This window comes from Gastrolobium bilobum, unplaced genomic scaffold, assembly GCF_033153095.1.
Source record: "Gastrolobium bilobum isolate Gb01-03AN ecotype WA unplaced genomic scaffold, APGP_CSIRO_Gbil_v1 utg22537, whole genome shotgun sequence".
Taxonomy (NCBI): Eukaryota; Viridiplantae; Streptophyta; class Magnoliopsida; order Fabales; family Fabaceae; genus Gastrolobium; species Gastrolobium bilobum.
Genome location: NW_026897453.1, coordinates 22745 through 37082, shown reverse-complemented (window position 1 = coordinate 37082; position 14338 = coordinate 22745). Strand labels below are relative to the sequence as shown.

At 32.2% G+C, this 14338-nt stretch overlaps 2 protein-coding genes across 2 annotated transcripts; both read right to left on the bottom strand.

The window, feature by feature from the left end:
* Positions 1–203: 203 nt before the first annotated feature.
* LOC133307061 (protein trichome birefringence-like 37) lies at positions 204–5056 on the bottom strand. The gene is made up of 5 exons (XM_061507482.1): positions 4761–5056; positions 4106–4277; positions 1866–2041; positions 1498–1656; positions 204–495 (listed from the first exon to the last, which is right to left on the bottom strand). Exons 1-5 carry the CDS (start codon positions 5054–5056, stop codon positions 204–206), a joined length of 1095 nt encoding a protein of 364 aa, XP_061363466.1.
* Positions 5057–11201: 6145 nt separating this feature from the next.
* On the bottom strand, positions 11202–12772 carry LOC133307051 (zingipain-2-like). The gene is made up of 2 exons (XM_061507471.1): positions 12262–12772; positions 11202–12049 (listed from the first exon to the last, which is right to left on the bottom strand). The coding sequence occupies exons 1-2, from the start codon at positions 12707–12709 to the stop codon at positions 11457–11459; spliced, it is 1041 nt and encodes a 346-aa protein (XP_061363455.1). The 5' UTR covers positions 12710–12772; the 3' UTR covers positions 11202–11456.
* Between the last annotated feature and the right edge of the window lie 1566 nt (positions 12773–14338).

The following is a 14338-nucleotide window of genomic DNA, read 5'->3' as shown; positions in this document are numbered from 1 at the left end:
GTAAAGTTCAATTGCATATTGTGATTCAATAAACATTAATTCGTTCCCTTTTAAAGTTCCTTTCTCATTTTCTGAACTTGTGTAACAGTTTGATCTCCCTGACTAACTTGGTTTGGAACTCTTTTATCTATTCTTCAAGAGTCCTATTTTACAATTGAATGCACCCTATATTCTTCAAGAGTTCAATATAATACTCTATAACCTCACATGATTAGAGCTGCATTTAGGAGTTGGTTCCAAGTATCAGGTAGTCCTGGTAGGCACCAATGACTGCAGTCATTCCCCCCATGATCCCCGCTATATACAGAAGGATGTGCATCTTTTCGTAGCTGCGAGAGGAGAGTTATGTCAAGTAGATAAACAGGATTCTTCATGTTCTTTATGACTCTGTTCACTATGTTAGCTGCAGGAGGTAGGCCTGCTGGATATGTTGACCCAGATAAGGGTTCAAGTTCTCCGCTACAGCTCTTCCTTGGTTGATTCCACTCCTGGCCTCTGATTCAAGGAGAGGAGCATCATAAAATACGTTTAAGTAAATCTTATAAACTAACAAGAGAAACTTGAATATGTTAGGTATAATATGAACATGGTAGAGATATAATAAAAAATTCATGAACAACTAGTTTTGGCCTTTGGGAGAGTTGTTGCCCTCTTTCTTCTAATAAAAAATAAAGGTTGGATTTCCAGATAGGTACGTGAGGTTGTGTATTATTCATATTTTAATCTTACAAAAATGAGCTTTTGCACGACGGGGTGTGTTAGATATAATATAAATCAGACAAATATTTCTTCAGTTACTGCAGATACGTTATCTGCATTTATTTCAAAACGACGTCGTTTTGAGATTGAAATATTAAAAAATTATAATTATAAAGACTATAATAATCCTGAAATAAATTAAAATTATAAAAACACCCTGATTTCCGCTCCAAAACGACGTTGTATTGGATTTACTGCAGATAGCTTATATGCAGTAACTGCAGAAAAAGCAAACTCGATATAAATATGTCGCATAATAAAATTGTTAGAGATATATAAAACCATTAATGTAGTGTCACCTAATAGCTTAAGCTTTTGGATTGATTTGATTCTTTACATGGTATCTGAGTTTCGGTATCTCGTGTTTGATCGTTGCTGTCCCTTATTTTCTCTGTGAATTATTTTAGCACAGGTAGACTGGGCTTGATGTATCATCCCCTTTCAAGCCCAATGGACTCTCTTGTGAGTGGGCGTGTTAGAGGTATATAAAATCATTAATGTAGCATCATCCATTAACTTAAAATTTTGGGTTGAATTGGTAGTTTACAAAAATCATCCACATATCTTCATTCAGCAACTCTAACTTTTAGGAGAGTTGGTACATGACATCGTTGAAAAGCATAGAAAATCAACTAATGTTCCAGTTTCAATTATTTGAATCTCATAAACGACTATTAAGAGAAATTTGCTTTTAATTCTAGTTGAAATTGCATATAGATGAGCATAGCAGTTACTTACTGATAATGAGTAGGAGAAATGCCTTGAAAGAAGACTTTAGTTTTGGTAGGGTCAACATTGTGATCAACCCATCCAGCCCAAGTGATCAATCCCTTATAAAATGCCTCCAAACGGTCCATGTCCTTGAGTAGATTGGGACCATCTCTTATATAATCCCATCTGAATATAGCAAACATCAACAACCGTCAAGTTTGATTGTAAAACAAAAAGGAGAATGAATCAATGAGTTGATACACTCAGCAATAATAACAAACAACTTTTTACTGCTCTCTAAAGATTCATTCACTTCTGTAGTTAAATGTAGTTGTGTTTTCAATTTCATTGTGCTATATTATTATTAATAGCATTATTGTACACAAAAAGCATACCCTTGAGAGTTTCCAGTGTGGGTCCACCAATGCCACGTGTTGAAGATCAACATATCCATGCCTATCCATGCATTACCCGCTTGTATGGAGTCTAATGTAAGCACTGGACCAACATCTTCTCGAACTATGTCCACCAAATATGGTGTGCGGTATAGCTGTATGGTTACTCCATAGTCCTGCGCAAACTCACCAATAAGTACCATTTTGGGTGATTGAGATTAAATTTCAAATTAAAAATGAGTTTTATTAATCTCCTTTGGTATCTTATGTTGTAGAGAGAAATTAAATGGGTCCCACCATTACAAGAAAAAAGAAAAAGAAAAAGAAAAAAAAGTGAAGTGCGAAAATCGAAGTGAGAGAAAATGAGATAAGTTACCTTGTGTAAAAGGAGAATAATGTTTTCCATTAAAAAAAGGCAAAACAAGTTGAACTTGGAGTCACGGGGTTCATTCATTGTAATAGGAGAAACATGGAATGCATAAAATATTCACGTTGAAAACAATGAACAATCCACAAATAGGAAACTAAACTCTGCAAAATTATTAAATTTGAGTCAATTGAAATTTTGATGTACTTCAATTTAAATTAAGGGTTACTTGTTCACTTTAAAAGAACCTTATCTCTACAAATATACTCTGCTTTGTGAAGGCCATTTTTCTATACATAAATGCGATGACAAATATGAAATAATAATATTAATTTGTATATAATTTCTTTTTGACTGATTTACAAAAATAATTGAATTTAAATATTCAATACAGAGATAAAGTTGAGGAATTTAGTCAAACCTAGCGGCTACATTGATGTACACTCTACACGTTTGAATCCATAGAAATTGGGACATTTAACTATAAACATTGGAAATCCTTGATTATCAAACTGTACAACTTGTCCCTTTCTAAGGAATCTCGTGAACCATTCTCAGAAAAAAAGAATGCTGTCAGGATTGCTATTAATGTGCTCAAAGCATGGTTGAGTTATCTGGGTTTCTACGCCTCACCAATATAAGGGGAAGTGCTTCTAAGTTTTGATCTCCAATTATGAATTTTTTAAATCATTTTCTACTATATGCTATTTATTCCAGTCTGAGATTTATCTAAAGTTTGCAAATTATGTAGTATGTGGCTTGACATTTTTTTTTTTTTTTTTTTTTTTTTGTAAACAGGCATAAATGATTTTTAAATATGATGTAACTGAGGCATGTTCTGTGATTGATGTTGATTGAGCAAAAATAATGAAGGCAAATAATTGCGGAGAGCCTCCAAATTGTATATTGTAATCACAGGTTGGCATGCTCTGATCCCTCACAAGTTGGCATGTCTTATTCAGATATATCTTTATGGAAAACAATAGATAACTATTATTTTGGATGATAAGGTTTATAACATGTGTTTGGATTAATATTTATTATTTTTTAAAAAAAAACATTTCTGAAAATAAAGACATTTACCAATTATGCACCTATTAATAAAGCTTAATTTACTTTGTTCCAATCAATTGTTCATCCACACATCATTTATTTGGTCCTTTCTGTCAAAATCTAACTTACATTTATTGGTTTAAGTTTTAAAATGGGGTGGGGTAGGAAATTGAGGGAATGAACAGTGGAAGGACGACACATAAGAGAGAAACAAACAATGGCGGTGAGAAATAAGGGACATTGATCATACTGACACGCTTGTCACTAAAAAATACTGGTATGCCACGCTCTAACGAAATTTTGCCAAAATGCCCGTCATATTCTAGCTATGCCACCTAGCGAGAATGGACTGTACACATAACAGCGTCTGCATGGTCAATTATTCTAGCTGAACAGCCCAGTAAGAATGACAGGATGCTGACACGTGGCAAAAATACAAACATTCTTGCTGGGCAGCCCAGCGAGATTAGTCACTTGAACAGTTTTTGCAGAAAAAATCTGTACTTTTGCCATGTGTCAGCATCCTATCATTCTCGTTGGGTTGCTCAGCTAGAATGATTGACCATGCAGACGCTGCCACGTGTTCAGTCATTCTCACTAGGTGGAGTAGCAAGAATGTGACGTGACATTTTTACAATTTTTTTTTGCCGTGAGAATCCGATAAACTTTTGTCCAAAAAGTGATAAAATGGTCATTGTCCCGAGAAATAAAGACACACGTGGGAATGTTGTCTACACTAAAACAGAAGACAATCAAATCACTAGTGGTTTGTGTATTAAAAAACAGAAAGGAAACAAAGAGAACATAAAGAAAAACAAACCTGGAAGGTCACAATAGACGATGCTCCTCTCCTCAAAAAGCTGGTATTGGCATTCGGCACCGACGCGTGAATCATGCAGGACAATGATTCCCACATGTTCAGACTCAATGAATCACCCACAAACATTATCTTCTTACCCTTCCACTTGTTCAAGAAACCTACCCCATCGAACCTATAACAGAAAAATCAGAGTTACATCAACAAAACCCCATTTCTCAATGTAGTAAGAGAATGAGAGGAAAATGAGTATACTAACTGCATAATAAAATGTTGCGAATTCCTCAAGAGACTTCACACATTTCTAAATATTGCATTTCAACATTATTGTAATTTCAAACAAGGAGTCTCTAGGCACCAAAAATTTGGTTTACTGACAAAAGCTAACAAAACCCATTTATCAAACACTTACAAAACTAAATTTATTGGTCCTTTCTACTTCACAGTATTTGGTAGATAAAAGATCATGGAAGCTCTGCCATCAATATTTGTAAGAAAAGAAACATCTTTTGAATAGGCTTCCATGTTTTTAAGTCTACCATTCTATTTGTTAAATGTATAATTTGGGAACAAGAAGAATTTGATTTGAAACAAATGACACATATATAGCTGCTTGAAACATAAAAGCATATATGGGTTTCATAAACATTAAAACTACCTTGGTAAGGCACATGAATCAGGCTTCCAAGAGTATTTGAGATATTGGTTGTCGGGTCTTCCATACTTTTGGCAATCAAACTCAGCATCTATGAAGGGGCAGCTTGAAGAGTCATAGAGAGGATATGAAGGGTCAATCACCCAACTTCCAATGAACAAATTACATCCACTTAGTTCCTTTCTCCCTCTTATGTGTGTCACATTAGGAGACTTTGCTGCTCTTGCTTGGTGCATTGATGCAAGCAGAGCTAGGCAACAAAGAGAGACCAAAAACATGGAATGCATCTTAAACCCCATATGGTACTATTTTGGGGTATAAAAGCTAAGAATGAGAGGGATAACAAAGGATGTGCTCACTGTACTTGTATGTTATGTGCTTAATGGTATATATATACAGTTAAGATCAGTTGAAACCAATGTCAAATTTGAAATTTGATACCTTATCTAAGTGTCATTAGATCAAAAAAGATTAACGACTCTGATTTGTAAGCATGTGATTTAATTGATCTTTTTTGATCTAATAGCTCTTAGATGAAGTGTCAAATTTCAAATTTGACATTAGTGTCAAAAAATCTTATCTCATATATATATATTTCTACGGTTGCTGCATAAATTTTTATCTACTCCAAAAAATATATAGGTACATTTTTTGACACAATGTACTCACTCTTTTTTTTTTTAGGAGAAAGACAGATAAACTCTTGTATCAACTTTTATATATATAGTCCAGAGAAACTCAAGAAAAAGTGTGCCTTGTGGTGGGTTCACGTGGAGGGTGCTACAGAACATTGATTTTTATTTTCTTACATGAGTTGGGGATTTTGGATGGATTCGTTTTGGTGTTTTGTGCAGCGTATGGGGTTTCAAATTGATGATCTTGTCTTATGGGGAAAATCAAATGTTTACTACATTATTGGGGATTGGATTGTTTTTTTGCGTTCCCCTGGTCTGCAACATGTCACGGGGCACATTGAAATTTTATGATATTCCATATGCTTGAATCTTGTTCCTCCCGTTTAAGAATTAAATTTATATCCGTAATCCATATGCTTCGATTATTGAGTTTTAATTGATGCATTAAATATACAACGAAGGCTTATTATTTGATATGATAACAGTTATTATTTATGTGTTATAATATTATATAAATAGCTTTGCACACACAAAAATTCACATTCGTTTTATATTATTAAATTGTTCTTTATGTAATTTAACTTCAAATTCTTGACGTAATTTTATAATTAAATTCGTATTATAATTTTTTTCTTTTTAAATACTGTGTATAATTTTTTTTCCCAAATCTTATTGTCCGACATATTGATGATAACAGAATTGATAATTCATGGAATGATCACTGATCAAGTTGTTCAAATTTGACAAGTGCAGCTTGCTCCTACCCTACTATGCTTCCCTGTCATGAGTTGGAACCTATCTGCACGAAAAGCTTAAAAAAAATAAAAATAAAAGTAGGTAAGACCACCTTCGTCGCAATTTACTTATAGCGAGTTTTTTTAATGGTGATAATGAATGATCAAAACCAAAATAATCGGATTTAATCACGTACGGTTGAGCTAGAATAAGTACCTGTTTTCTTTTTCTTTTTTATAATTTTTTTTATCTTTATAAATAGAAATTAGGTGAAATAGGTTTTTACAAAAAAGAAACTCTTATAATAAAAAGAATTTTTTTTATAACGAAGAAAAAAAGTTAAAAATTAAAAACTCACATGATGAGTTTTTTTAAATTATATTAATTTTTTTTTAAAATATGTATTTTTTATTATTAATAAACAACTTTTAAGTAACTTTTAAACTGAAAATTTTATATAATCATCAAATAGTTTGTAGCTTTAGTTTTAAAACTCTTATTTTTAGTTTTAACTTAAAAAAAATTAGCTTAAGAAAAGAAAGAATTCAAAGAAGCTCTAAGCATTTATGTATTGATTGTATAAGAAAGATATATAATGTATTTAGTTAACAACGGATTATAAACACATCAAGTATGTCAAATATTATATTTCAATTCAAAATCTTGAAACATTAAGTTGATAAATCCTTCTATTTATATGAACTTTAAACTTATTATTAATCAATGTGTGGTAAAAAAATTAAAATATTACACTTTTAATAATTAAATACGAATAGTTGCAGTTTGGAAACTATCTACGGATCTATTGCAGTCATTCACGCCCAAAATGGGCGGGACAATTCACGCCCATGCAAGGCGTGAATTCCACGTCATTCACGCCAAAAATAGGCGTGACTAATCACGCCCCATGCAGGCGTGAATCAAGGGAAATTCCAGCCCATTTTGGGCGTGACTCAGCCCCTTTCCAGCTCCTTTTGGGCATGAATAGCACCTATTTTTCCTATATAAACACCTCCCATCTCCACATTCATCACAACTCTTCTTCATCTTAACTTCTTAGTCTTCGATACAGTCTCGCTTGCTTATGCATACTCTGTTTTGTGTTTTTCTTTATTAATATAGTTAAGAATGAGTTCACATTCTGATTTTGTTCATGTTGTTTTATATTATAATGGTAGGAAAATGGAAGGTCGACGTGGTGTCATTTTTGAAGGAGAGAAAATGCCAACACGTATCATGCGAAACTCAACAATTAGCGAAGTACATCAAAAAATTTGTCAAAAGTTAGCGCTTGAAGGTAAACAATCTGGTCACTGCAAGAATATGGTGTGAATCACAATACATTAGTATGCAAGTTGTTGACGATGAAGACGTAGAAATGGTAATCGGAGAGTTTTTCAACCAGTCAAGGAAATATTTTTTTAGAGTTATACGTGGATATTGCCGAAACAGAGGATGTTGTTATACCTGTGAGGTCAGTTGATTTAAATTTTGCACATAATGCATCATCATCTGCTGCTCCAGTTGGTAATCTGTCTGAGGAAGGAGAAAATGATCCTACCTGGGTTATGGAAGATGATCGTGAGGATGACGATGATGAAAATATTGCAATGGAAGATCAACTTCTTGCTGAGGATGCTAGCGCTTCAGACAACGATGATGAATGTGGTATTCCTGACACTCAAATCCTAGAATATAATGTTGTGGGTGAGTCTCATGTCCAGGAACATGATAACGTCGCGTCCACTCAGTTATCGCCAATTTTGGAAGGTAAGTAAGTAAATGGCTGAAAATATACATTTATATTTGCAGCTTTTTGGGTTTTAATGTTTAATTTTGTACTTGCAAGTGACGATGTTGTTCCATTTTGGAAAGACATTCCACATTCCATATACATTAATTGGGATCATCCGAGGGAGCAAGATTTAAGTCACGACGGTTCAAGTTCTGGCTCAGGCTCAGGTTCAATTAATGCTCCGTGGATATTAGGTAACAAGTTGTATGTTAAGCAAGAATTTGAATCAAAAAAGGAGGCGCAGATGGCAATTAAGAGAAACCTAATGAAAGAGCATTAAGAAGCGATCGTCCTAGAGAGCACGCCTACCAAATTAAGTATGAAATGTTGCAAGTATGAACAGGGTTGCCTGTATGGTCCTGGAAGCACATGCGTCCTGGGATCCGAAGGCTCGACCTGAGTCTCAGTATCGGATGTAGACCGAGGTGACTCTGACGATGACGAGTCAACCATAATAGTGTACTATACAGAATAATAAATTAATGGTTTCATTAATATATTCAAAAGTCATTACATTAATTACACGTGTTACAAAAATTAACTAATTACATGTGTTACACAAAAATTTTACTTTACATGTCCTTTAAAAAAATTAATTACTTGTATTACAAAAAATATTAAATTACATTTGTTACAAAAAATGGCAATTTACATGTGTTAACAAAAATATTAAATTACATTACCTACAAAAAAAAAAAATTAATTAAATGTGTACAATATTCCTGTGTCACTAATATATTCCACGGTCACTATTATATTTCACATTCACTATTGTATTCCACAGTCGCTATTATATTTCTAAGTCACTGTTATATTCCTAGGGTTTAAGACACTATTATTAACATATTCCTAGATCACTATAATAACAGTTATATGTGCAACACCCTAAATTACTATTATAACATGTATCATATTATAAATAACTATTTGATAAAACAGATTTGAAGATTTATTCGTTCGACAGGGCTTCGCCGCACAAAATGCTCCACAAATAATCTAGAGAGAAGGCAGAGCAACTTTAGAGAGAAGTTAGAGAGAATGAGTGAGAGGAAAAAGTGGCAATTTTGGGGTTTATATAGGGCAAACAATTCACGCATGGCTTGGGCGTAAATTGTCACGCCTCCTTAAGGCGTGAATTCAGGGAAATTTTCGCCTCACTTGGGCGTGACTTCTCCCGTCCCTTTTGGGCGTGAATGACTGCAATAAATTCGTAGATAATTTTTAAACTCCAACATATTCGTAATTAATTATTAAAAGTGTAATATTTTAATTTTTTTGCCATCAATGTGTGACTACATCTTATTGCCTTTATAAAGATTTTTTTATTGAGTTGTCTTCTGATTGGTCTGTTGGTGAGGTTCTTATAGCCTACACGTGATTCAAGGATGCCCCGTGAGGGGCTATCAAGTAAAGACTTGTTGAAAACTCACCCATTTTATTATTGATCTCCTAATCAGGTAAAACGTATGCCCACAACTTTTGTAATAATTGCATCAATATATATATAGAGCTGATTTTGTCAATTGTGTCAAATGTTGCGGTTCGGTGGCGTAGCCCCACACACACACATATATATATATATATATATATATATATATATATATATATATATATATATATATATATATATATAATCTCGATTTGAGTTAAATTTTAATAAATTATATTTATTATATATAATTATGTAATTAATTATTATTTAGTTTGAGTTAAAATTATAATTTGGCCAGAGCTATAATTTATAATTTGATCCTATCTAAAATTTAAAATATTTTTGGTAAGAGATTTCGGTAAGTTGTATTAAATTATGTGTTCAATTTCTACTTGTATAAATTTTTTTAGTAAAATTAAAAAAATGAATAAAATTATAATTCTTCTTGGTACTGCCTGTTCAGGTGCTCTGTATTTAATAAAATTTAAATGGGAAGGGTTATATTTACAAACTTTTTGTTTACAAACTCTTACAAACTACACTTTTTATTTTCAGAAAAATTACACTATATACTTTCGGGAGAATATAGTATAATTTACAAAAAAATTTAAAAAAATTTGTAAATGAATCCTTTTCCAATTTAAATATATTATACTATGAACTAATTAAAATTAAGAAAAATAAACACACAAATAATTTTTTGGTCCGTGCTCAAATTTGAGCCGGCTACACCACTGTTGCGGTTAAAACTGTTTTTACTTAATTTATTTGTGTTGATGCTATTAAGTAATTTAATATTTATAATCATGTCACCTGTATTTATGTTAAATTGAGTAATGTCACAATTATTACAGAACAAAATATGTTCAATTGATACTAACTGTGTTGAATAATGTTACTAGTTGTACGATCTAACTAAGTTTCACCAAAAAATAAGAAGAAATTGTTTTCCTTTTTAGACAGCGATTAATTAACATCAATGATTATAAAGCCTAAAGGGAATGCATGGCTCAGTATGAGCACAATTTTATATAAACAGCTTTTCATTTGAAATTTTTATATTTCGTTATACTGTAAATAACTACAAATATGATTTATTTTTATACTAAAGGTCATAATTAATCCCTATATAACAAAGTAGAGCTGGATATTTTTTAAGAAAATCATAAAGTCAACGACTTGGAATTTATTTATCAAAAGTCATTAGGGCATCGATTTAGAAATTTTTTGTTTACGAAGTCATCAAGCCAAAAAGACTTGGAAAAGGTCATCAGGGAATAGTTTGTTTAATGTGTGGTTTTTCTCTTTTTCTTTGAAAACATAAACTTTCTTTAAAAAATATCTCCAAACAAAACTGATCTTTCACATTCTCCTAAAATGAATTGTATTCTTTTCTCCTATTTCGTTTCTTGTTTTTAGTCTCTATTTTCTCATTCTTTCTTTTTGTGTAGATAATGCTGCCAAGAATGCTAAAGTGAATTGACATTGAGATGAATTTTTAATTATTAAATATATAAGAAGATAGTTCGTGCAAAAAGACTTATGAAAATTAATATTTGGTGTATTATATATTTTGCGGTAAATTACAGCAGCATTACTTAATGTAAAAAATGTCAAAGCATCCCTTTAATTACATCGCTGAGTGGTATAGGCAAGACAAAAGGCTTAAGAATCAATAGTGAGTTTTCCCCCCATTTTCATTTGGTTTCTTTCTTTGAAGAGGCGTGATATATAATGGGAACAAAAAATGGAGTATATATATTCTTGAAGGTGTAATTAATGCTCAAGATCGAGATTTGATCTTTTGTTCATGCATATTTGCCAGATTGGAAAAGGAGGAGAGGAGAAAGGGCAATAAACATTTTATTCATACTTTTCCAAATTAATACAACTGGATCGATCCATTCAACGATCGATAAACTAACTTATAACACTACATAAGCATAGGGAGCAATATGAGCATATATAAGATAGATAATGCATAGAAAATGAAGTAAAATTAACTTAGGGAAATGAAAAATAAGTACTTAATAGATAATTATGATAAAGGAAATATATATAAATATGGTGACATATATATATATGGTATATGTATATAATAGTTAAAGAGTTGGATAAGAAGCTTGGAGGGCAATGCCGCAGAGACCTTCAGGGGTACCAGCCTCCCTCTGCATCTTCATGTAACCCTCGTCGCCCCAACGTTGACCCCACGAGTTCCTTATCAACCAGTACTTAGCCCCATTTGTGTCGTCCTCACCATAGCCAATTGCAGTAACTGCATGGTTAAGACTAGTTCCACACTCACCATTGAAAACTCCTTGAGAGTAAAACCGAAATGCTTTTCCTTCAGCATCAATGGCTACTGAGACAGGTTGGTTAGCCACTGCCTTGAGAAGCTCTTCCTCGCTATTATGAGGAACATCTTCGTGACCACTAATCTTGGCCGCAGGATTGACCATCCCATCATCACGACAAGTCCCATCTTGTTCCATATATGGGTAATCCTCTTCACTAGCAAGACCTTGGCTTTGTTCTATATACTCAAAGGTTTTATCCATAGTATATCCGCCGCAGCCATTACCATCAGGGATGGCACAGTCTACCAATTGTTGCTCTGACAATGACATCAACTTGCCCGTTTTGATTTGGGTAATACCTTCAATAGCTGCCACACTAGAAAATGCCCAGCAACTCCCTGCATGCATGCACACTCAGATATATTAACAAATTATATATATATATATATATATATATATATCAAACATGCATGCATGCATGACCAACGTACCTGCATGCTAGCTAGCTAGCTAGGAAATATTAATTGTAATGCTTAGTCAAAAAGTTTGTAAAACAATATATATATATATATATATATATATATATATTTGAATTAAACTAGTTAATTACCGCATTGGCCTTGGTTCTTTATTTTATTGACTGCCCCTTTCTCTCTCCAATCCAAGCTTGGCTCAATGTCACTGACATTCACATTTTTGTACCTAAAATTGTTGTTAATCTTGGATGACCCTGCTGGTGGCATGACGAGATTCCCTGTGTGAGACGCAAGGAATTCTTCATCAGTTAAGTCAGCATAACCGTTAAGGCTTAACCTGTAGCTCTTGTTTCCTTCATTGTTGTGTTTCTCTATGAACTCCAAGTTGTCCTTGAATATTTGTTGGCGTCTGATTTTCTCTTCATTGTCGGCATAGGCACGGCCATGCAAGGCCATCCACTCTTCATGTTGTTTGGCAATAATGGAAGATTCATGGAATGTTCGGGACGTAGCACGAGATGCGCAACTCCACAAAAGGATGAAAATGGTAACAATAGATTTTCTGTCTAGAGTTAAAGCCATTGCTAGCACACAGCACAGTAGTATATTACTACTCAATCTAGCTAGCTATAGCAATGTCTTTAACTGAATGGTTAACTGTGAAGAAGTGAGGATTCATAGCAGGTATAAATACAAGTACTGGAGATTAATTCATGTTTCTCTTAATTGCATGCAAATTTTGGAATTGTGTATGTCCCAGCGTGCCCGCTGGGTTAATTACGATAAATGACAAACCATTAATCAATGGAACTCCATCCATCTATCCGACAATCAAGCCACTGAATAGGTTTCACAAATGAGGGTGTTGTTGTGTTTGTTTCATTTGGTACGTTCATCCATGTGCATCCATTTTTGCTCTTGTTTTTATTCATGACAACAATTTCTTCCAGTACTCTTCTTATACAGTTCATTAAATTGATTTTCCGTCTCATTTGTGTTGAAAGTTAAAACCCTTTTTTGGGGTTACCATTTAATTTGTGTTCAAATCCAATTAATTAAGAATATTCCAACTGTTTATTTATTTATTTTTTTGAAAAAGAAAAAAATATATTATATATGACATTATTTTCTTTTCTTATTTTGTTATTTTAGAAATGATTTAGAATTTTTTGTGTATAAATATCTTTCCCTTAATGATAAATCACTTCTGCACAAAGAAAACAAAATGTCCTTGATTGTAATATTTGTAGCAATCAAAGAAGAAAAAACAATATAAGGATACATACAAAATAAAATGATGATTCTGAAATAAATTTTTTTTTTAATTAAATGTAGTTTATATATTTACAAATTATGTATCAATTGAATATGTAACTTTTTTTATTACATGTCAATTTGTAAATAAAATGGCATAACTTATTATCAATTATTGATTAAAAATAATATTTAATTATTTTATGTGGTGTATTTTTAATTTTATTTTTAATCTTTTGAATCATTAAATATCATTACATGATTTTCATATAAGTCAATTATTTAAAAATGAATAATAATGAATTCAGTTAATATTAAAACCATATTTTCTCTTTAATAAAACAGAATATAAATATTTTCTTTGTTTGTGGAATAAGTAAATGTGTAAATGACAAATATCAATCAATTTAATTTGCCAACTTATGCATATTTTGACCCAGTTGTCCTGTTGCTTTCATTTGGTCTTTCTGCATCATGACAAGAATGTCTGACTCTCACAGTCCTCTTACAGTTCATTAAATTAATTTGCCGTCTCATTTGTCCTGATATCCTTTTTTCCGCGTGCCATTTGTGTTGAAATCCAATTAGGAAGATTCAAGTGCTTTCACTAGTTTCATTCTCCGATAAGCTCCTAAAAATAAAACTTTCTAATTGGAACGTACGTCATTTTAGTTGTATAATTATTTTTTAAGATTAAAGTAAATCACATTATAAATTAATGAAAACAAAATAGAATTTTTATTTGTTACTTAAAATTATTTTTTATCAAATGAAAGTAAGTTATCATGCTATTGACTTATTACACATAAAAATAGAATAAAAACACAATGAACTTGACCAAGATTAACAATCACAATTATATATTGTATTAATAATTATATTATGTAATTTAATATATTGGAAATATAAGAATAATGTTGCAGGAATTTTAATGTTCATTCTTACAACCATTTTTTA